The sequence below is a fragment of the Bufo gargarizans genome, chromosome 8, assembly GCF_014858855.1.
Source record: "Bufo gargarizans isolate SCDJY-AF-19 chromosome 8, ASM1485885v1, whole genome shotgun sequence".
Classification (NCBI taxonomy): Eukaryota; Metazoa; Chordata; class Amphibia; order Anura; family Bufonidae; genus Bufo; species Bufo gargarizans.
This window is the reverse complement of record NC_058087.1, coordinates 40,479,969-40,505,826: the sequence shown is the minus strand read 5'-3', so window position 1 is coordinate 40,505,826 and position 25,858 is coordinate 40,479,969. Positions and strand designations below refer to the sequence as shown.

Genomic DNA, 25,858 nt, shown 5'->3' with positions numbered 1-25,858 from the left:
GAGAATAGTCTGAGAAAGCTGAGTAACACAACTCTCACCTACCCTCATATCTTCTCATACCTCTGCACTTGTGCCATGCAGGACATCAGGAAAGCTGAGTCACGTTACATAATAGCACCCAGCTTTCCTCCTGTTCTGAATGGCATATGTGCAGAGGAATAGTCTGGGAAAGCTGAGTGACACACACACACCTCTGCACTGTCCTCACCTACAAGTGGTCACTTACTTAATTACAGGTGGGGTAGTGGCAATCCAGAGGAAATAGGAATCAGGCATAATGGAGCTAACAGGCGGGAGGCGGAGCTAGCCGACGGGAGGCGGGGCTAGGAGGCGGGGCTAGCAGACGGGAGACAGTTAGTAAGATAGATGGGGGCGGGGACTCTCCTCCACTGCGGGACCCCCTTCCTCACGGCCCCATAGCAGCTGCGTGGTCTGCCTATATGGTAGGTACGCCACTGGGTCAGGGGGAGTAGATAAGCTGTGATATCACCTAGTGTTATCTATACTGTATAACTATTTGGGGGATTTGAAGCTCCATCCTCTCTCTCTCTCTCTCTATATATATATATATATATCAGGGGCGTAGCTAAAAGCTCATGGGCCCTAGTGCAAGAGTTCAGCTTGGGCCCCCGTCCCTCAGTGCTTATTGGTAAGGGGCAGGGGAGCACATAGCCTTCCTGCTGCCTGAGGCAAACATTGAAAGGGCACCCCCTCATGCCAAATTCTTAACCTAACTCCTTCCCTCCAGCCAGAGGTGTAAATTGACCAGTATGCACTTTCTATAATGCCAGTGTCTTATGTGGCACAAGGGTCTTTGGGCCCCCTCAGGCTCCTGGGCCCGGTAGCGACTGCTACCTCTGCACCCCCTATAGCTACGCCCCTGATATATATATATAGAGGCACATTATACCCCTGCACTGGCAGTGGATCCGCCGGAAGTGCCCGTCTGTTCATACCTTTGTCGGATCCTCCACCAGTTCTAAATGTAAGACAGCTTCCTAGATTGCTTACAATTAGACCTTTTTCCACGCCTGAAACAGGCGTAGAAAATGGTAAATTATACAGGCCCCCTTCCTTTATTTGTCAGGCATTTTGAACATTAATGTTACTGTCATGTGTCATCCCAGGCTTTGCTGTTTACTTATATTTTTCTAAAACCTGTTGTATAATCTTCCCATTTTTGGCATTAACCATTAATCTTATATGCATGGTTGTCTTAAAATACACCTTGGGTAACTACTCTCCAAAAGCAATGGGGCTGTCCGAGTTTGATTTATCTGCTTTTGACGGTGACTACAACTGACTTCACCATCATTACTTATGGAAAGTGTAAAGAGTATTGCCAGTGTCATACACGAGTGTGGTTAGGATCTGCTTGCCTGCTCTCTTCCATTGGATGTATAGGCACATTTACCCAATAAAAATATGCTTACCAATAGAATGGCAATCTTATTGATTATTGTAACATGAAAAAATGAAGAAAAAATTAGATAACATTTTCCATGATTCCAACTGAAAAAAATAAGGCATGCTTCATTTGATGCCATGTGTACTACTTCTAAAAGAGAATAGCTCTGTACACACAGCACCCAGTATGGCAGTACCTGGAGGCTGCATGGCTCTGTACTAGGGAGTCGTAGAGCCTCCATGTTTGGCTGTTCAGGCTCCGCACATACAGCTCTTCTCTCTGTGTGAGTCTTAATTATAAGGAATTAAAAGATAGTTACATGAAATATTCATAGTTCTATATTAAATTCCATTGTATTAACATTTCAGACAAGAATCCCACATTGTAAAAAAAAAGACCAGTTTTCCATGTAAATCCCATTATATAATGCCACCTTCTCCTGGTTAATGGAATTTGTTAAATGTTTGTTATCTGGGTGTTTTTTTTTTTTATTAGCACTATGTTTTTGAATTACTTCTGATATTATTTGAAATGCAAGTGATAAAGTTGTACAGACGAGTAATAAGACAAGCTTGATATCGCTAACTAAATGAAATTTGTGACATTTTGCTCTATCTTTTATTTAAATTTGGCATCATTATAATATGTGTACTGGTGCATTACACACTGGCATTTATTAATAAATTAGAAGAGAATTTTCAATTACAGGAGAAAGCTAATTGTGGATATGCCGAACATTATGACTTCAGTGTTGTTACTTGTTATTTTTAGAGATGGGGAGGAGTGTAATGTAGTTAGCTGAATGAACTACAGCATAAACAGTACAAACCAGAAAGGTACAGTATCCGTAAAAAATGTAAAAAAATGTAAGGGGTTTTCCGCTCTGACTTTTTTTTGCCTGTCCCCTGCAGCGCTGCTCCCATTCATCACAGTAGTAGTAATGCTGTGGTTACCAGCTACATCCACTACACTATGGATGGAGCTTTGTAGCTCAAGTGCGCTTCTGGTACAGCTGACTGGTGGGAACGCAGGCTGTTGGACCCCTTCAACAGGGGCAGACTGGGAATTTAATGTGGCTTTGGAAAAAATACTAAAAGGGGCCCTGTTTTGTAGTCTGGTCCAAGTTAATGGAAGGCAGAGCCAGCAATACCATATTGTGGCACATTATACCACCCCAACAGAGCCAAATACCACAAAATACTGCCAACAGCACAAAATACATCCCCCAAAACTTCCACTGGCCAGCCGTGAGGAGGGCTCAATTGGCCCCTTGGGCATCGGCCCACCAGGAAATTTTCCTGTAAGCTCTATTGCCAATCCACCCCTGCCCTTCAATATGATATTGATGACCTATTGTGAGAATAGGCAATCAAAATTAACATCCCGTAATACTCTTTAAAGGTCTGTGAAGGTTCTCATTTATCCAGGTCATGGTATATCTGTAAAGAATAAATCAAGGCAACTGGACTTACTGTAGATTTTCTGAAAACGCTTCACTCGTTCTTTCAACAAACTTTCTCAATTCTGAGTGACTGTGAAAGAATTCTCTGGGAATAAATAGTGCGTGAACAAGGTGTGAAGGAGGCCATCTACGTAAAAATGGAGAAGCCAAGCTTCCAAGCTTCACCTACTGACTCCAATTAGGATAATGGAATCAACACCTTTGACCCCATGCTGGGTATAATGACCTCTGACCCCATGCTGGGTATAATTACCAGATGTTGATTCAGTTACATATTTATTCCCAGTCACTCAGAATTGAGAAAGCTCGTTGGAAGAACGAGTTAAACGTTTTCAAGAAATCTATAGTAAGTCCCGTTGCCTTGATTTATTCTTTACAGATACTCTTTAAAGGTGTTGAGACAATGGGGGCATATCATTAGGATATGACCCCATTGTCTGATAGGTATGGGTCCCACCGCTGGGACCCGCACCTATATCGAGAACAGAGTGGGCCCAAGTGATGGCTGGAGGACCTGCCCCCATTCACTTGTAGCGCTCTGATCTTTTTGGTGGCCCCATCGAAATGAATGGAGGGCGGCTGCATATGCGAAGTGCGCCCTCCACCACTTTCGGGGCTCTGTTTTGGAGATAGGTATGGGTCCCAGCGGTGGGACCTGCACCTATCAGACAATGGGTGCATATCCTAGCGATATCCCTCCATTGTCTCAGATGAGACAACCTCTTTAATATTATAATTTAGAGTGCATTGGACACACAAAACCTCATATTCTGACAGAACATTGGAACCCATTTGAAGCTGATTTGAAGCCAATCCCAACTGCTAGGGACAATAAATTATTAGAATTTGCTACATGATTAACATAAGGAGCAATGGAAGGGACAAATGGGGAGTTGCTTAGTGGGTCATACATGAGAGAGGAGGAATTTTAACAATATAAGATGCATACAGTAAAATTTTACATACAAGACCAATTCTGGATTATTGTCTTTTTTTATAGTTGTTTGCTATCATTGTAGAAACAATAGATATTGAACAATAGTAATGATAATTTTGTTTCCTATAGGTGGTGAAATTTACCAAATCATTTGAACTGCTTTCTCCTAAATGTAGTGCGGATGCTGAGAGCAGGTACGCCCCACTGCTTCTATGCCATGTGTAATAAGTGTTTTATACTAGTTTGCATTATCTGTAGATGGTGTGTACAGTGTAGGGGTTGTCCACCTTTTCTGTGCTTTTTTTCAGCTTCCCCCCGGAATGGCTGCACCCATGGTGGTAAGCATGCTTACCCGATCCCTTAGTCAATGACTGGTCGCAGTGGTGACATGTCATTGGGTCACATGACACATGGGTGACATGGGTCTACCGCAGCCAATCATTGACTGCGGTGATCATATGACCCACATCAGACATGATGTTGATGTCGGTACACCTGGAACCAGCGGCACAAACGGAGGATTGATAGAGCCGTAACCTATCAGCAGGGAGGTTTATAATAAGTTTGCTTACCATTGGTGGACAGCCCCTTTAGTCCAGATTGCAAACACTGCTATCCTTTTTATAGTAATTTACCTCAAAGTCAATATGGCCCAAAGCCCAAATATCATTAGCTACAAACAAAGTAAGGCTGTCCATCCACATGAGATAGAAGTCATACAGAATAAACATGCATTTACAGCTCATCCCAGAGTACCAACTGCTTTAGTAGATGAGCCGGATAAAGCTGGCTATTCACATAAGATGGAACTCATGCATAAAGAGCAAGCCCAGGCAAAATGATCTAATATGTCATAGTTGATCAATTTGGTGAAATTTGGGATGTCAGACTACCACTAATTTTAAGCACAAAAGGGCTGTATCTATTAGTACTGCCAATAGAGTTCTTTGACTGGAAATCTAACTACATTGTACTGTAGGAACACTAATTTATTGAATGGATTGTAACATAAATATCTGTGCAGTGCCAAAGGGACTTGTGGACTCTATGTAGCCCTTTTATTTTTAAATAATTGCTTATAAATAGAGATGAGCGAATTGATAGTAAATTAATTGAATTTGACCCAAATTTTTCAAAAATTCCAAATGTCGTTTCAATTCAGGCACATTTCTCAAAAATGGTATTAACCATTTTTCATATCAGAAGAACAGGTGTAGAAGGAGGATCACATGACCCCAGGCGACGTGTGTGAATACGCCCCTGTAGGTATTGGCCACCAAAAAAACAAAACATTTTTGGATCATTTTTTGGTAAAAATATCCTATAGTGCAATTTTTTTTTAAAGAGACTGTTTGTTACCATCAGCAGCCATGCATTTACCCATTGCCATATATGGCATGCTGTTATATACAGGGGTGTTATTTAAATTTTTAACAACAGGTTCCCTATTCAACGGCGGACATGCATCATGACACATGTTTACATATACATACACCATATACAGGGAGTGCAGAATTATTAGGCAAGTTGTATTTTTGAGGATTAATTTTATTATTGAACAACAACCATGTTCTCAATGAACCCAAAAAACTCATTAATATCAAAGCTGAATATTTTTGGAAGTAGTTTTTAGTTTGTTTTTAGTTTTAGCTATTTTAGGGGGATATCTGTGTGTGCAGGTGACTATTAATGTACATAATTATTAGGCAACTTAACAAAAAACAAATATATACCCATTTCAATTATTTATTTTTACCAGTGAAACCAATATAACATCTCAACATTCACAAATATACATTTCTGACATTCAAAAACAAAACAAAAACAAATCAGTGACCAATATAGCCACCTTTCTTTGCAAGGACACTCAAAAGCCTGCCATCCATGGATTCTGTCAGTGTTTTGATCTGTTCACCATCAACATTGCGTGCAGCAGCAACCACAGCCTCCCAGACACTGTTCAGAGAGGTGTACTGTTTTCCCTCCTTGTAAATCTCACATTTAATGATGGACCACAGGTTCTCAATGGGGTTCAGATCAGGTGAACAAGGAGGCCATGTCATTAGATTTTCTTCTTTTATACCCTTTCTTGCCAGCCACGTTGTGGAGTACTTGGACGCGTGTGATGGAGCATTGTCCTGCATGAAAATCATATTTTTCTTACCTTGCAGACTTCTTCCTGTACCACTGCTTGAAGAAGGTGTCTTCCAGAAACTGGCAGTAGGACTGGGAGTTGAGCTTGACTCCATCCTCAACCCAAAAAGGCCCCACAAGCTCATCTTTGATGATACCAGCCCAAACCAGTACTCCACCTCCACCTTGCTGGCGTCTGAGTCGGACTGGAGCTCTCTGCCCTTTACCAATGCAGCCATCTGGCCCATCAAGACTCACTCTCATTTCATCAGTCCATAAAACCTTAGAAAAATCAGTCTTGAGATATTTCTTGGCCCAGTATTGACTTTTTAGCTTGTGTGTCTTGTTCAGTGGTGGTCGTCTTTCAGCCTTTCTTACCTTGGCCATGTCTCTGAGTATTGCACACCTTGTGCTTTTGGGCACTCCAGTGATGTTGCAGCTCTGAAATATGGCCAAACTGGTGGCAAGTGGCATCTTGGCAGCTGCACGCTTGACTTTTCTCAGTTCATGGGCAGTTATTTTTCGCCTTGGTTTTTCCACACGCTTCTTGCGACCCTGTTGACTATTTTGAATGAAACGCTTGATTGTTCGACGATCACGCTTCAGAAGCTTTGCAATTTTAAGAGTGCTGCATCCCTCTGCAAGATATCTCACTATTTTTGACTTTTCTGAGCCTGTCAAGTCCTTCTTTTGACCCATTTTGCCAAAGGAAAGGAAGTTGCCTAATAATTATGCACACCTGATATAGGGTGTTGATGTCATTAGACCACACCCCTTCTCATTACAGAGATGCACATTACCTAATATGCTTAATTGGTAGTAGGCTTTCGAGCCTATACAGCTTGGAGTAAGACAACATGCATAAAGAGGATGATGTAGTCAAAATACTCATTTGCCTAATAATTCTGCACGTAGTGTATATGCAACACACATACACATAAATATACCCTATACATGGTACACATACATAAATGCATTATATATACACTACACACACATACCACCCAACTAAGGAGATAAACTATCAATGGAGCACAAAGCAATGGAAACGAACATCTCCAGATGCCCTGCTGCCACCAGAGCACCGGATCAGGACTCAGCCGGTAACACGGTTCTCTGATCCAGTTGTAATTTTAACAACCAGATCTGGAAAACTGGAGGGAACTGGCTGAATCCCATGCTGTCTTGACTTGAAATGGGTTGCATAGAAGTCCTAGGTGTCACGACCGCTATCCAGCAGCAGTCGTGTCGCACCAGACGGAGGGGAAGGGGGACCCTTATCTACGGATGGGAAATAGAATGGTCACCCCTGACTAACCCTAAGCTGGCACCTGTCTGCCCTGATACCCTAGACGGGATGTGAACCCGTGCGGCGAGCAGGATGCCTAAACCCTTAATCACCCTAACAAGACTAGCCTGGGGAAAGGCAGATGGGAGCACTAGTCACCATCACTCACGTCTAGGAGAACAACAGGGGAAGACAGCAACAAACAAACAAACAATCTTTAACATAGACTTATCCAGTCCCGAGCAGAAAAGGTGATCCCAACAACGACAGTCCACGCCAGACCAGAGCTCCACGGCAATACCGTCAAACGATCTCCTCCAAAGGTCAGAATAGCACTGGAAGTAAGGACTATATCTGGCAATGACTGCAAGTGAAACTGAAACTAATATAGTAGCTGGGAGTGGCAGACAGGACTCACCTGAGAAGGATGCCTACAAACTCCCAGTCAGGACAAAAAGGTTCACAAGGCAAAACCCGGATGACATACCCTGAACCACGGAGCAAACTCACAAGCTATCGCGAGTAGCAAGTCGCTGCGACCTTCTCCTCCCAGACCTGTCTGGATCAGTCACAGTCGTGACAGTACCCCCCTTTCTACGAGGGGCCACCGGACCCTCAAGACCCGGCCTCTCCGGATGGGACCTATGAAAAGCCCGAATAAGTCTGTCCGCCTTTATCTCTGATGCTGGCACCCACATTCTCTCTTCGGGACCATAACCTCTCCAGTGCACCAGGTACTGAAGAGAGCGGCGAACATATCGTGAATCAACAATCTTTTCTACCTGAAACTCCAGACTGCCATCAACAACCACCGGTGGAGGCGGTAGTGGCAATGGTTCAGGAGGTTCTACATATCTCTTAAGCAGAGATCTGTGGAAGACATTATGGATCCTTATATTCTGAGGTAGCTCCAGGCGAAAAGCCACCGGGTTAATGACCTTAATTACCCTATAAGGACCAATAAATCTCGGACCTAATTTCCACGAGGGAACCTTCAACTTGATATTTCTGGTAGACAACCACACCAAGTCATTCACCCCAAGGTCCGGACCTTCAGAGCGCTTCTTATCAGCCGCACGTTTGTATCTACCACCAATTCTCTTCAAACTTTCTTGCACACTCTGCCACACTGATGAAAGTGAAGACGCAAATCGTTCCTCCTCGGGAATCCCAGACGGCCCCCCCTCACTAAACGTACAAAACTGAGGATGGAAACCATACGCACCAAAAAATGGTGACTTATCTGTGGATTCTTGATGACGATTATTAATGGCAAACTCGGCTAACGGTAAATAAGATGACCATTCCTCCTGATTTTCGGAAACAAAGCATCTCAAATATGTCTCTAGGTTTTGATTGGTACGTTCAGTCTGACCGTTGGACTGTGGATGGAAAGATGAAGAAAACGACAGATGAACCCCTAAACGAGAACAAAAAGCTTTCCAAAATTTAGAAACAAATTGGGTACCACGATCCGAAACAATATCGGAAGGGACCCCGTGAAGCTTCACGATGTGGTCAATAAAAACCTGAGCCAGTGTATTAGCATTAGGCAATGCGGTAAGAGCAATAAAGTGCACCATTTTACTGAATCTGTCAACAACTACAAGAATAACAGTCTTCCCAGCTGATACTGGTAGATCCGTAATGAAATCCATTGATAGGTGCGTCCAAGGCCTGTTGGGGATGGCCAGAGGTAAAAGACGCCCTGCTGGACGAGTATGATCTACCTTAGAACGAGCACAGGTAGCACATGCAGACACAAAATTAAACACCTCCTGGCGCCACTTAGGCCACCAGAACCGACGAGACACTAATTCAGAGGTTGCCTTACTACCTGGGTGTCCTGCCAGTGTGGAGTTATGGTGTTCTTTTAGTATCTCCAGGCGTAAATTTTCTGGCACAAACAGTTTACCCGAGGGGCAGGAGGCCGGGGCGTCCCCCTGAGCTTCCAACACCCTCCCCTCTAAACCTGAGTGTAATGCAGAGACCACCACCCCCTTTTGCAAAATAGGCTCTGGTACCTCAACATCACCCCCTCCAGGAAAACTTCGAGACAATGCATCCGCCTTAGTATTTTTTGCCCCCGGGCGATAGGTTATTACAAAATTAAACCTAGTAAAAAATAACGACCACCGAGCCTGTCTAGGGTTGAGACGTTTAGCAGACTCCAGATATAATAAGTTTTTGTGATCAGTAATCACTGTGACGGGATGAACCGCCCCCTCCAAAAAATGAGGCCACTCCTCAAAGGCCAACTTAATAGCCAAAAGTTCCCTGTTGCCAATATCATAGTTCTTTTCTGCCGTAGACAATTTCTTCAAAAAGAAAGCACACGGACGCCATTCACCAGGGGACGGGCCCTGAGAAAGTACCGCTCCCACCCCCACCTCTGATGCATCAACCTCTACAATAAAAGGAAGCGAGACATCTGGCTGTACGAGAATAGGGGCTGAGGTGAATCTCTCCTTCAGAGATGTAAAGGCAGTTTTGGCTGCATGTGACCATTTGGAAAAATCGGATCCCTTTCGGGTCATGTCAGTCAGTGGTTTGACCACCAAGGAATAGTTCTTTATAAACTTTCTATAAAAATTGGCAAACCCCAGGAAACGTTGCAATGCCTTCAGGTTCTCAGGCAGATCCCAGTCCATAATCGCCCGGACTTTCTCTGGATCCATGCGGAAACCTGAATCTGACAACACATACCCCAGAAATTGCAGTTCTTTTACGGCGAACACACATTTCTCTAATTTAGCGAACAATTTGTTGGCCCTTAATATCTGCAGCACTTGTCTCACATGGATCTTATGTGTCTCCAAATCCGGAGAATAGACCAGGATGTCATCAAGATATATCACAACAAATCTCCCGATAAGGGGACTAAAAATATCGTTGACAAAATGTTGGAACACCGCAGGCGCATTAGTAAGACCAAATGGCATGACCAGATTTTCATAATGCCCTTCTGGAGTATTAAAAGCCGTCTTCCACTCATCCCCCTCTTTGATGCGAACCAGGTTATAGGCTCCTCTGAGATCCATTTTAGAGAACCATTTAGCCCCAGCAATCTGATTAAAGAGGTCGGGAATGAGAGGAAGAGGATAGGGATCTCGGATAGTTATCCGGTTTAATTCCCGGAAATCCAGGCAAGGACGCAGGCCCCCATCTTTCTTTTTAACAAAAAAGAAACCTGCAGCCACGGGTGAAGAAGAGGGTCTGATGTGTCCCTTAGCCAAACTCTCCGAAATATAATCTTTCATAGCCTTCCTCTCCGGGCCGGAAAGATTGTATAACCGGGTTTTAGGTAGTTTTGCCCCAGGTACAAGATTAATCGGGCAATCATATGGACGGTAACCCCTGACAACCCTTCTCAGAAAACACATCCATAAAATCTGACAGAAAGGCAGGTAGAGATGTTACAGAGAGTGTGGAGAACCTACTACTCAAGCAGTTGTCCTTACAATGTTCACTCCACTCCACAATCTCCCCGGCCTGCCAATCCACCACTGGATTGTGGGTCACCAGCCAGGGAAGCCCCAATACCATAGGAGCCGGGAGACCGTCCAGGACATAACAAGAGATAATTTCTTTATGGAGGTCCCCTACCTGCAGATGGATATTATGGATGATCTGAGTTAACTCTCTCTGAGTAAGAGGGGAGGAGTCAATGGCAAAAACAGGAATAGTTCTGCGTACCGGTTCCGGAGTAAAACCCAGAGCCTGAGCAAACCGTGAATCCACCAAGTTGACCCCTGCCCCACTGTCCAAAAAGACGGAACAGATCTCAGTCTTATTGCCCGCCTCAACGGTAGCGGACAACAAAAACTGAGACATGCGTATGGAGGAAACAAATACGCCCAGACTGTTATCCTCCGCACAATCTGGGGACTCTAGTTTTTCCGGCGGCTCCTTTGTTTGTGGTCTCTTGGGTTCTGAGGTACATACCTTTACAAAATTACCCCTCCCCCACAACGAAAACAAACCTCTGACCTACGGCGGACCTTAGGAGGATTCACCCGTCTAGTGGCGCCCCTTATTTGCATTGGTTTGACTGGATCATAACAAACTGATCCCTGCCCTATAGAGGCCTCTGTAGAATTTAATAGTCTCTCCCTGAGTCGTCTGTCGATTCTTATGGACAGAGACATAGCAGCCTCAAGAGACCCAGGGACCTCGTATACCGCCAGCGTGTCTTTTAATTTTTCAGACAACCCCTGGCAGAACTGACTCCTAAGGGCCGAGTCGTTCCATAATGTATCAGTAGCCCACCTACGGAATTCGGAACAATATAGTTCAGCAGACCGGTTATCTTGCCGAAGTCTACGTAGCTTAGACTCAGCCAGTGAGACCCTGTCCGGGTCATCATATACGAGACCCAGGGCTTCAAAAAACTCCTCCACTGATCGTAAGGCCGGAGAGTCTGATGGTAGGGAGAAAGCCCAAGCCTGCAGATCTCCTTGCAAGAGCGAAATTACAATGCCCACCCGTTGTTCCTCACCGCCGGAGGACCTAGGGCGTAACCTGAAGAACAATTTACAAGCTTCTCTGAAGGTTACAAATTGGTCTCTTCCTCCTGAGAACCTATCAGGTAAAGCCACTTTTGGCTCAGGAGTACCCTGGTTTCCCGTAGCAACGGTGGAACCCAAGGATTGCTGCTGCTGCTGCAGCACAGTTGCTTTTAATCCTGCCACTTCAAGGGATAACCCCTGGAATTGTTTCGCCAAAACCGTAACCGGATCCATAGTGGAACAGAAAAATACAAAGCAAAACAGCAAGCAAAAAAAAAAAAAAAAAAGGTCACTTTTTTTTTCTTTTTTTTTTTTTTAAATGGCCAGATATACTGTCACGACCGCTATCCAGCAGCAGTCGTGTCGCACCAGACGGAGGGGAAGGGGGACCCTTATCTACGGATGGGAAATAGAATGGTCACCCCTGACTAACCCTAAGCTGGCACCTGTCTGCCCTGATACCCTAGACGGGATGTGAACCCGTGCGGTGAGCAGGATGCCTAAACCCTTAATCACCCTAACAAGACTAGCCTGGGGAAAGGCAGATGGGAGCACTAGTCACCATCACTCACGTCTAGGAGAACAACAGAGGAAGACAGCAACAAACAAACAAACAATCTATAACATAGACTTATCCAGTCCCGAGCAGAGAAGGTGATCCCAACAACGACAGTCCACGCCAGACCATAGCTCCACGGCAATACCGTCAAACAATCTCCTCCAAAGGTCAGAATAGCACTGGAAGTAAGGACTATATCTGGCAATGACTGCAAGTGAAACTGAAACTAATATAGTAGCTGGGAGTGGCAGACAGGACTCACCTGAGAAGGATGCCTACAAACTCCCAGTCAGGACAAAAAGGTTCACAAGGCAAAACCCAGATGACATACCCTGAACCACGGAGCAAACTCACAAGCTATCGCGAGTAGCAAGTCGCTGCGACCTTCTCCTCCCAGACCTGTCTGGATCAGTCACAGTCATGACACTAGGAGACCCCAGATTGTCATACTAAACTTTTCAGGACAATCTTAACACTTTTGATTCAGGTGAAATTTATTTACACCCAAATCGAGTTTCCTGAATTTCAAGAAATTTGCTCATGACTACTTATAGAGTTTAGCTATTTCATCTCCTCCCAATTATCTATGACACATTGCAAAACCATTTTCCATTACTTTCCCTCTAAAGGCCCTGTTACATAGGCTGATTGTTCCCTTAGGTAAACATGACGCCGATCACCCGCTAAATTAAACACTCGTTTGGAATCAGATCATTGAGCACGAGCATAAAAAACACTCATTTGTGGGCAGCACTTCTCCCCCATGTAAACAGGAATGTGCTGTAGATAATTAGGAAACTGTATAGTAAAGATCGTTCATACCCATTGAGTGCAATGATTGCTGCATGTAAATGGAGAAAATGGCATACTGTTATCATCAAGTGGCGATTCATTTGGGGCAGAATATTCGTCTGTGTGAAAGGACCCATAGACAACAACTACTTCAAGAACTTTTTCATACTTTTCACTTAGTATTGTGTTGTACGTTTCATAGACTGATGTTACCATTCTACATTATTAGTGTTGAGCGAATCGAAGTTAACGAAGTGTAACTCGATCAGAATTTCAGGAAAAATGTGATTCGCCACAAATCCAAATTTCCTGGCGCTTTGTGGTAACGAATCAATTTTTCCTAAAATGGCAGTGCAAAAAAAAACACATACTCACCTCCATTTGATCGCGGAGAGGCCATCGCGGCCATCTTAATTGAAGAAAACACGCCAATCACTCTGGGCAGGTGTGGTGATGTCAGTGATGACGTCACTGCGCCTACCCAGCGTGATGACGTGGTGCCGTCATCACGTTGGCAAGTGCGACAATTGGCGCGTCAAGATGGCCGAGACGGCCTCTCCGCGATCAAATGGATGAGGTGAGTATGTATTTTTTTGTTTTAACCCCTGATTAAGCCCCTGATAGGCTGAATTTGACTCTCAGATGCCAGTCCCTCACTGTATTTTCAGCTACCACTTCTGCAGGAAGGCTATTCCATGCATCCACTACTCTCTCAGTAAAGTAATACTTCCTGATATTACTTTTAAACCTTTGCCCCTCTAATTTAAAACTATGTCCTCTTGTAGCAGTTTTTCTTCTTTTAAATAATCTCTCCTCTTTTACCTTGTTGATTCCCTTTATGTATTTACAAGTTTCTATCATATCCCCTCTGTCTCGTCTTTCTTCCAAGCTGTACATGTTAAGGTCCTTTAATCTTTCCTGGTAAGTTTTATCCTGCAATCCATGTACCAGTTTAATGGCTCTTCTCTGAACGCTCTCCAAAGTATCAATATCCTTCTGGAGATATGGTCTCCAGTACTGCGCACAATACTCCAAATGAGGTCTCACTAGTGCTCTGTAGAGCGGCATGAGCACCTCCCTCTTTCTACTGGTGATGCCTCTCCCTATACACCCAAGCATTCTGCTAGCATTTCCTGCTGCTCTATGACATTGTCTGCCTACCTCTTTGTCTGAGCTTAGCCACATCCCTAGCAACCAATAGGAAAGTTGCCTACCCCTTACTATATAAGAACCTCCCCAGCAGCCCTTGTATGCAGTATTTTGCAGATCTGAGAGAGAGAGCAGTGACATTGTTGTGCTCTGTGCTTTTCTGTGTCATTACATTAGATAGTTAGTTAGTTAGCTTATATATATAATACAGATCGTTAGTGGGAGATAGTCAGTGTAGGTTAGATAGTGATATAGTGTAGCTGTAGATATAGTTCTGCTGTCCATACATGCTACATACATACATAGAGCTGTGATGTCACAAGTTCACAACAATACTAAGTGCAACAATCACTAATAAGTAGTCAGACTTGTTAAAATGTGAAGTTGCACGTACTGCGCCAAAATATTTGCATCATTAGTGCCGATTTCGCAATTGCGAATATATTGGAGCACTCTATCTGCATATAATGTTCTGCCGTGCCAACCATTTTCTCCAGTCTCAGGAACCTTCTAGCAGCTTGAAAAATGTAGCTATAGTGACCCACGCCTGTATTTTGTGCGCATTACGCAAATATTACATTGCTGATTTTTGCGATCAAAGAAAATAATCTCGAATTCACGAATTCGCAAATATATGGTGAATATCTAACCAAATATTGCCCCTACCGCTCATCACAAATTATTTTTAGACCATTTTTAAATTAAAAATAAAATCAGACAGTGTCGTGTGTTATTAAACAGTTTGGTTGTTACGGCCTACCATCCATTTACCGTAGCCATATGTGTCACTTTGGCATTACTAATGCTGTCTTGGCGTTAAAAAGCTTGAAAGGGGTTGGATACAGTTCTAGCAGACCTCAGGGTGTTATACATGACTTTTCAGGGCATTCAGGGCATTTTGATTCAGACGTAATTTATTCAAACTGAATCTAAGCTGATGCTCGGTTCAATCAAATCAAACCAAAGAGGAATTTTGGAAAATCTCTACTTAGATAATTTTACAGTTATATTGCATGGATGGATCTGAGGTTCTTTCAAATAAAAGGCAATACCTGATCCATAATGTAGAATGTCAATATCAGTAGACAAACTAGAATATAAATAGGTGCATTTCATCCCATGAACTGCATAGATATGAGATTGTGGCAGTACCAATGGAAGACCACAGCACTTGTCTGATTTCTATTTTTTTTTTACTTTTTTCTATAAAGTTCTGCTTACCTGCAGCCACCACTAAGGGGAATGAGTTCCGTGGGAAAGAAATAAATTTATATGCAGTGAGCTCCGCCTAGTGGTGGCCACAGGCAACCAGAACATTATCATTTCACTTTAGAATATGAATGGAAGCAGGGAATTTGGAGCTCAGTTTCAGAAAAAGGTGCATCCCAGGCAAACATATATTATGAATCAGTGCAGTGTCCTACCACGTTCATTATTGAGTGACCACAACAATGAGGCTGCACTAAGAGGTATTTACCAGCAATCTATCAGGGATCATAACATTGCACACATCTTAGAGCAATGAATGTCATTATCATTCTGTCACCCTCAATGTAGACCCATTGTAAGTGTTCCTGTTTCTGAAGAGCGCTTCTCTGCTTTGTTTTTCTTCATGATACACAAAATGTGAGCTTTCATTGATTTCCATTACAAAACTGTAAAAAGCGTATAAAATATTTATATGTTTTTGTTCTTAGACCGCTAAGTATTTCCAGAAAACATTGTACCCGGTATTCTGAAAGAAATGGGTTTATGTGAGATAAAATACAATTCCCTGCGTTTTCAGGTACAAAAACATTGGTTACAGTAGATTAAAGGAGTAAAAAAAATAGAAAAGTAATAGATATTTGATAGACGGATGGATAGAGATAGACAGACAGACAAACATAGATATATGTAGATCAGGGCTCGAGTCGAGGGGGAACGGGTGGGAACGGCGTTCCTGCACTTTTTTCACAGCAGGAACGCCGTTTCCGTTCACAGGGCCGGTGTTCTGAGAAAAAACCTTACCCTGAAAAAAAAAACGTACCCCACGTGACTTCCGGGGGTGTGTCGGGGGGGTGTGCGCCGCTGCGCTTGCGCAGTACAACGGGCGACCAGGAACTTAGTGTGTTCATGATACAGTGCGCGCCGATTCCTGGGTGGGCGCGAGAATACCGCGCATGCACCCAGCCGCGCATGCGCCGTCAGGGTTAAGGAGATTTCACAGTCTGTTTCGACATGTAAAAAATCTCCTTACCCTGACACTGCGCACGCGCGGATTTTCCACAGTACACAGCGCTCATTCGATTATATTAATTGCTGGCTGGCTTCTAGCAGGGGGGGTGGTTGCAGCATATTGGGGGGCAATGATTAAAACATGTGGGGTGTGCAGCATTTTGGGGGACAGGGGGCAATGATTAATACAGGTGGGGTGTGCAGCATTTTGGGGGACAATGCGTCAAAGGGGGATGCAGCATATTTGGGGGGCATTGTGTACTCCACCAGGTGTGCGCAGCATATTGGGGGGGAATTTCACCAACTAGGCAGTGTGTGCAGCATATTGGGGGGGCATTTCTACAGGCGGTGTGTGCAGCATATTGGGGGGAATTTCTACAGGCGGTGTGCGCAGCATATTGGGGGGGAATTTCACCAACTAGGCGGTGTGTGCAGCATATTGGGGGGGCATTTCTACAGGCGGTGTGTGCAGCATATTGGGGGGGCATTTCTACAGGCGGTGTGTGCAGCATATTGGGGGGGCATTTCTACAGGCGGTGTGCGCAGCATATTGGGGGGGCATTTCTACAGGCGGTGTGCGCAGCATATTGGGGGGGCATTTCTACAGGCGGTGTGTGTGCAGCATATTGGGGGGCATTTCTACAGGCGGTGTGCGCAGCATATTGGGGGGGCATTTCTACAGGCGGTGTGTGCAGCATATTGGGGGGGCATTTCTACAGGCGGTGTGTGCAGCATATTGGGGGGGCATTTCTACAGGCGGTGTGTGCAGCATATTGGGGGGGAATGAAATGGAGGGGGGGAAATGTGACATGGGTGAGGATGGGGTTACATGATGGGCCGGAGACAATGTCTGTAGTCTGTCTGTGCCATGGACGGGGAGAAATATTACATGGAGGGCTGATGGCTGACATGGGGGTCTGATCTGAGGCATTGGGGCTGTGCCTGTGAGCTGAGGTCTAATTAACATTGGGGTCTGACCTGAGGTGGAATGAAAAATATTGTTTCCTATTATCCTCCTCTAAAACCTAGGTGCATCTTATAGGGCGAAAAATACAATACTTGCTTGCTCCTCACACTTTTCCCAGGACTTGACCCCTGATGTAGATGACTAGCCCACCATTGTGGAAGAGTATCCTCTGATGGGCTAAGGCTCTGATACAATAATGGGTCCATAAGGTTAAGCGGCAGATAACTTAATTTGGAGCTGACTTTGGAGCTACTTGCTACTATAATCGTTGTCTTGTAGAATCGGACACACAATAGATTGTGGGCTCTTAGGATAGTTTCCCCCAGTGGGTCCAAGGAATTCTAGTCAGACAGTGGTATGAAGTATTATTTTAATTTCAGAATTGAAATAAGGAAAAGGTATTGAATGGCTCACTCGATATATAGTATGTACAATTTAACTTACAGTAATATCGAGTGCCTAAATCGGTATACCTAAATCTGGTGCCCCTAGATGCAAAAACTGAAAAATAATAGTTTTGCCATTATTACCTTTTATCATTGTCATTATTCATTTCAGAATTAAACATTTCACCCATAAAGTCAAGCCTACAGCCAATGCAATTTCCATAAACAAGCTTTAGCAGTTGATAGGTTGGTACTGAGGAGATACAGTAGGTGGCAGATGCAACACCTTTTGCCTTAAAATAGAGGAATGCACAGTTCCTTCTAAATTAGCAGTCTTTATTAAAAGTGTTTTCCGAGATTTTTATACCGATGACCTATCCTCAAGATAGGTCATCAGTATCTGATCGGTTGGGGTCCAACACCCAGGACCCCAACTGATCAGCTGTTTAAGAATGCATCGGCACTCCAGTGAGCGCAGCGTCCTTCTGTCAGCGCTGTACATTGTATTGCGGCTGTGATTAGTATCGCAACCTAGCCCCATTCACTTCAATGGGGCTGAGCTGCGCCTAGGCCACTTGACAGATGAACGTGTCGTCACTGGCTTAGGAAGAGCAATAATAAGGCTGCGCCGCTCACAGAAACGCTGGTGCCTTCTCAAACAGCTGATCAGCAGGGGTCCCAGGTGTTGGACTCCCACCGAACAGATACTGATGACCTGTCCTGAGTATGGCAAAAAAACATGGAAATAGAGATATCTAGAAAACCTGGCTTCTCTCAGTAAACATGTATGTACATATACTTAAAGAACAAGTGCATATGACAAGCTATGTATGATTATAGATATCTAATTTATATATAACAAAACTATATTGATATCAGATCAGTTTTGAGATTCATCCTCTTAGGTGACCGACTCCCAAAAGTTAATATCCAAAATACCTAGTGGTGGAGGAAAAACCTCCTCCAAGCTCCTTATGTGCTACTTACTAAATTGGAGGACTGGAGGAAGTGCTCTCAGAGCATGACGATACCCTGGTACCTCCATTATAAAGGCACCTAACAGAATAAGAAATATAAATTTTTTTTTTGGGTGTGTGCATTATTTGTCCAAAGATGAGAAACAAATTTACAATCAGACACAGCAATATATCCTGGCTCTATTATAGCCATGCCGGTTTTGGAGGGCCCTAAACAGTTAAACACAATAAAAAATGGAAAAATAAAAATGTTTGGTTCTTCAGACTTCACGGGCTGTGTAAAGTGATAAACCTGAAGCTGCTTTCAAATTCAGTTGGGTTGTTTATAAATCTTGCGCACAGAAAAACTGCAGAACAAGAAATAGGTGAAAATGGTCAACTGTGGTTTTTACAAATGTTTCCCATGTGGTATCCACAGCTTGTTTGCTCCATTTGAACAGCAAAAGAAGTGATTTTTTAAAGAAGTATTTTGCTTTATTCCTCATAAATACAGCATCGCTCTTATACCCGGGGCAGTAAATTCTGCCTGTTTATTGATTCTTACTGCTATTTTATTTTGCTTTTATGAGTAGAATTAACTCCAGTAGTAAATTAAAATGATGTTTGAACAAACATTGTGAAGACGAGGAGGTTTAGTATCAAGGTTGTACGTTACAATAGCTCTTCTACTCAAAATTTGACAGGTTGGACAATTAAAATAACTAATGTCTGTAAAAGCCCCCCCCCCCCCCCCCCATACACATTACAGCAAAGTTGGCAAAACTCACAGATTTTCGGGACCATCCCAGTATCTTTATACTGTATGCATAGAGACCTGGTAGCAGCTAGGCCTGTAAACAGGGAAAAGGGAGCTGGAAACCAACTAAGCATCCCTAAATCCTATCCCTGACCTCCTGACTGTATGAGCCGCCCTCGATTGTAGGGGGGCTCACACTCTTGAACCTGGGCCCTACTGACCCTAACGGTTCCTGCAATATGGCTTCAGAAGGTGGGGACAACCGATTATTCCACGACATGGAGGAACCGGAGTCTCCAACAGGCCTAGCAACAAAGGGGAAGAAAGCAGCCAGCAGTGGACGACATGACAGGTCAGTGTCCAGAGGCAGAAAACACCACTGCCAACAGAACCAACATGGACACCTACCTGAAACAGCTGCAACAGGAACTCAAGCCGTCCACGCCGCTTTTACTGGATCCTGGAAATGTGCATAGGCCCAAATACACACACCAGGCAGGACCCAGCACAAACACCAAACACAGAATCCAGTAAAAACAACCTAGACCACCATGAGGCATGAACCATGGGGGCACCAGGCCGATCAGCTTGTAGTTCCCCCTCCAGGGAACTCCAGGGACCCCCTTACGGAGGTAATGACATACAAAGGATATGTCTGGCATCCATGCTGACCTGAAACACCAAACATGCCAGACATAAAAAACACAAAACCAGACATAACAATCCTCAAACATAAACCCACACCAAACCTACAACAAGTGAGGTAGGGTAACAGCAACAGACACAAAGGGGTGACATCAGAAGACATCAGGTGACATCGATGTCCCATAAGGTGGCCCTCAAGGACTGGGCAGATGGAAAAGCATCAGCTTCTCAAGACACTGAAGACAATCTGACCTCAGGCTCACAACTCAGAACAATTAGAGCCAAGAGCTCCACCTAGCACACACCTTAACCCCATACACACCAGAAATGGGAAGGGAAACAGCCTTAAAGGGGAAGTGCACACGCATGGATAACAAACAACACGTTGCCACCAGCAACCATCATGCGCAGCGAAAGTGTCACTGCAAACTACCACCAGGCCGTGACATTAGGATAAAGAAGAATGGTGAATTTCAATTCCTGATCCCATTGTTCTCCGAGGAGATAAGATACCAGCTAAGGTGTCTGGCTTTGGATTATGTCCCTCTCACTATTTAGAACACATGCATTTTCAGCTGAGCTAAGTATGCATGTGTAATGGGGAGGGGGGGGGGGTAGCCTAAGCTTACATCTGCTATAAATAGTTGCTCCCACTCTGGTTTCTCATTCGTTTAAATACGTATTATGTAATAATACTAATTTACCATGCGGCAGCTGATGTATGAGTAATGAGTGGTCAGCTGCATTTTCCACCAGTGATATCAGCTAATTGTTACAGGTTTCAGCAGCCAGACATGCAGGTTAGAGGTAGACAATAGTATTGAATAATAATAATCAATATCACATAGATAGTACCATGGCACTCGTAAGTTTATATTAGTAAAGAGCTTTTACTGGTGCGTATAGTCACAGAAAGTCCGGACAAAAGTAGATGCGTAAATGCCAGAAATACTCATTACAAATGAACAAGGCCTTCATCAGCACAATAATTCTTAGGCCCCTTTCACATGAGCAAGTCCCATGCATGGGTTACATAGCAACATAAATCAATATAATGCTATTTGACCCCCGTCAATGCTGGGAGGTCAGGACAGGAGCTCTCCCTGACACATGCTGCAAGTCCGACATGTGGGACTCACTTGTGTGAAAGGGATCTTAAAGCAGAACGGCAACCGAAGCTGTGGATGTCCCGGCATCCACAGCATCAGTTGCCTTTCTGCTTAAGACTTACTGTGCCAATGAAGGTCTTATGACCAAAACGTCCATTTGTAATGAGTATTTCTGGCAATTACGCATTTACTTTTGTCCGGACTTTCAGAGACTATATGCACCAAAAATAGCTCTTTACTAATATAAACTTACAAGTGCTGTGGTACTATCTATATGATATTGTGAACGTTCCCCTACCACTGGCGCCATATTTTCTAAATGGAGTGCAGGTGTCAATGTATCAAATAAATCGGACCTTTCACCTCTCCTGACATGCCTGTTTTAATAGCTTCATGCATTCCCCATGTAATAACAATTCTGGAGCATCTATTCTTATGGCTCTATGTTGTGCTATTCCTTTATTATTTCTCCTAGAAGTTATGAATGAATTTCTAGCAGTCTGCAGTAAGGGTACAGAGGGGTGGTAACCAGTTGGGGGGTGTACTTGCATGGACTCACTCTATCCAATAAGTTCTGCCATTTTTAGACTGTGCAGGTACACCCCCCTCCCCCCACTTGTTACCTCCCCTCTGTACCCCTCTGGCAGAGGCCTCCCTTACAGATTCATATCTGCATAAATATTTCCCAATACTGATATTTATTTTCTTTATTCTATATATTTGCAAATTCATTCTAAAATAAAGCATTAGAATAAGTTACAGATTTTCTTTTGATCTTTTTTTATATATACGTATAGTCTCTGGTTATCAGAAGAGCTATTGTGACAGTTTGGGTTTGCACAGGGTTTGTATGTTGTTTTTTTTTGTACTTTATTTTTAGTGTCTTTTAACTATTTTTGTATATATTTTACCTAATATTTCCCCCAAGAGGTCATAACAGATATTTGGGGAACATTCTCTGTGCACTTTTCTACTGTAACTTTGGCATTCTGTAATGAGTGGAGGGATCCTTACTAGAATTGAGCGGACACCTGGATGTTCGGGTTCGACAGGTTCGGCTGAACTTCACAAAAAAGATCGAGTTCGGGACCCGAACTTGACCTCGAACCCCATTGAAGTCAATGGGGACCCAAACTTTTGAGCACTAAAATGGCTCTAAAAATGTCATGGAAAGGGCTAGAGGGCTGCAAATGGCATCAAAATGTGGTTAAGAGCATGGCAAGTGCAAATGTGGATAGGGAAATGACTTTAAATAACATGAAATACGTAAAAATAAAAAATAATAATCTTGCTCTAGGAGGACGAGGTCCATATGGAGTAGGGGGTTGAGGAGACAGTGGATGTGGCGGGGTAGGTGGAAGCGGCGGTGGAGGAGGAGGTAGCCTACACTGCTTTTTGGTTTTAAATTTATTTTAATTTAGTTAAATTAGGGTACACTCCAAAACATTGGGAAATATAACCTGTGATAACCCCCTCCAGTTGTGCTAAACACACGTTCAGACAATACACTGGCTGCAGGGCAGGCCAGCACCTCCAAGGCGTAAATGGCAAGCTCAGGCCATGTGCCCAATTTGGAGACCCAGAAGTTGCAGGGGGCAGACCCATCAGTCAGTACGTGTAGGCGTGTGCACACATACTGCCCCACCATGTTGCACGTCCCCGTGATGCTTACAATCCAATTGGATATCTGCTCTATCATCTTTCGATGTTCTTTTCTGCGCCTACCATGTTTATCACGGTTAGTGGCGAATCAGGGTTCCACGCCGGAGAGGGAGCATGAGAAAGAGAGACCACATCCAAGGGAGATCAATGAATGAAATTTAATTGTGATAGAGCGGAAATGTGGGAGAAGCTATTAAAACGGAAGAATTGAAGGAAAGGAGAGGGCGCGCGGCAATTACCCACTCCCGACTCGGGGAGGTAGTGACAATAAATAACAATACAGGACTCTTAAGATGCCCTGTTATTGAAATGATTAAAAAAATATTATAGAGAATGTCACTGGGGTATTTAGGATTTGGAAACGTTAGGCTGCCGCTTTGTTGACTCTAGATAACTTCTGGCTGATCGCACGTCCCTGATCCATTTAGATATCTTCTCTATCAACTTTCAATGTTCTTTTCTGAGCCTACCATGTTGATAACACTTATCGGCGAATCAGGGTTTCACGCCAGAGAGGGAGCGTGAGAAAGGGATACCACATCCAAGGGAGGTAAATGGCTGCAATGTGATCGAGCTGAAATGTGGGACAAGTTATTAAAGCGGAAGGATCGAATGAAAGGGTCCAAGGCCGGACTGGCCAACAGCGGGGAGGCTCCTTGGCTAGTGCAGTATATTACACAGAGTGACTGACAGAGAGCAGGGCCGGCTGGCAACTTGCACACTTCTCATTTACAAGAATGTGTCTGGGATTCAAACCCACAACCTTCTGTATCAAAGGCAAAGCACTTACCCACACAGCCATAAGAGTTGCAATGCCTCTGATTGAAAAAATATGATACTTCTACTGTTATAGCTGGCTAAGTGTACATCATATATAGAGATATAGCAGAGCTGAGTGTACTGGGACAGCTGTCATATAGAGATATAGCAGTGCTGGGTGTGTTAGGGCAGCTGTCATGTGTATAGATGTACACTTAGCCAGCTATAACAGTAGAAGTCTCATATTTTTTCAGTCAGATGCATTGCAGCTCTTATGGCTGTGTGGGTAAGTGCTTTGCCTTATACAGAAGGTTGTGGGTTCAAATCCCAGCAAAAACTATTCTGAAATACAGGCTAAATTAGAATACACAAGCACTGACTCCATATATGGACATACAGGAAGAGGCTGCATCGCATCGCTGACATGGAGGTAAGTATAAGTGTTTATTTATTTTTTAATACCCGACTGTTACTGCCATGGGGGAAGCGGGAGGCACTTGATACTGGCACATGGGGGGAGGGGGGTTGGCACCTGATACTGGCACATGGGGGGTTGACACTATCATACTGGCACATAGGGGGAAGGAGAGAGGCACCTGATACTGGCACATGGGGGGAGGGGGGTTGGCACCTGTTACTGGCACATGGAGGGGGGTTGGCACTATGATACTGGCACATGGGGGGAAGGAGAGAGGCACTTGATACTGGCACTTTTGGAGGGGAGATGGCACTATGATACTGGGACATTGGGGGGAGAGAGGCACTTGATACTGGCACATGGGGGGTTGGCACTTGATACTGGCACATGGGGGGATTTAGCACTATGATACTGGCACATGGGGGTGGGAAGGAGAGAGGCACTTGATACTGGCACTTATGGGGGGTGGGGAGATGGCAATATGATACTGGCACATGGGGGGGTTTGGCACTTGATACTGGCACATGGGGGGGTTTGGCACTATGATACTGGCACATGGGGCTGGGAAGGAGAGAGGCACTTGATACTGGCACTTTTGGGGGGTGGGGAGATGGCACTATGATACTGGCACATGGGGGGTTTGGCACTTGATACTGGCACATGGGGGGGTTTGGCACTATGATACTGGCACATGGGGGTGGGAAGGAGAGAGGCACTTGATACTGGCACTTTTTGGGGGGGGGTGGCACTACGATACTGGCACATGGGGGGAGGCACTTGATACTGGCACTTTATTTTGGGGGGGTAGATGGCACTATGATACTGGGACATGGGGGGGGGGGTTGGCACTATGATACTGGCACATGGGGTGGGAAGGAGAGAGGCACTTGATACTGGCACTTTTTTGGGGGGAGATGGCACTATGATACTGGCACATGGGGGAGGAGAGAGGCACTTAATACTGGCACATTGGGGGGGAGATGGCACTATGATACTGGCACATGGGGGGGAGGAGAGAGGCACTTAATACTGGCACATGGGGGTGGGAAGGAGAGAGGCACTTAATACTGGCACATGGGGGTGGGAAGGAGAGAGGCACTCGATACTGGCACTTTTTTGGGGGGAGATGGCACTATGATACTGGCACATGGGGGGAGGAGAGAGGCACTTAATACTGGCACATTGGGGGGGGAGATGGCACTATGATACTGGCACATGGGGGGGAGAGAGGCACTTGATACTCACACTTTTTTGGGGGGGAGATGGCACTATGATACTCGGACATGGGGTGGAGGAGAGAGGCACTTGATACTGGCACATGGGGGGGTTTGGCGCTATGATACTGGCATGTGGGGGGTGGGAAGGAGAGAGGCACTTGATACTGGCACATTGGGGGGGAGATGGCCCTATGATACTGGGACATGTGGGGGGGAGGAGAGAGGCACTTGATACTGGCACATGATGGGGGGCATCTATGGAGACACTTACTGGCACATTATTGGGGGGCATTATGGGGGACACTAGGCCGGCAGCCTATCAGAGGACGGACACTGAGGGCATCTACTGGGGCACTATATATGGGGCATTTTATACTGGTACATTATGGGGGGCACTAGCAGGAAGGGGGGAGAGGAGCACTATGGGGGAATTTACTGGGGGCATTATACTGGGGACATTAGCTCAACTGGGGGCATTACAAGGGGGTATTTTTTGCACTGTCACATTATAAGGAGAATTATTTCTACT

General features: G+C 44.6%; 1 protein-coding gene across 1 annotated transcript in view; it reads left to right on the top strand.

Moving 5' to 3' along the window:
- The window catches only part of PDE11A (phosphodiesterase 11A), a 673,054-nt gene that overhangs the window by 340,864 nt on the left and 306,332 nt on the right, over window positions 1-25,858 (top strand). The window contains exon 5 of the mRNA XM_044304393.1: window positions 3,937-4,001. Within this exon, the coding sequence (XP_044160328.1) occupies window positions 3,937-4,001 (65 nt within the window). The remainder of the gene's footprint in view (window positions 1-3,936; window positions 4,002-25,858) is intronic.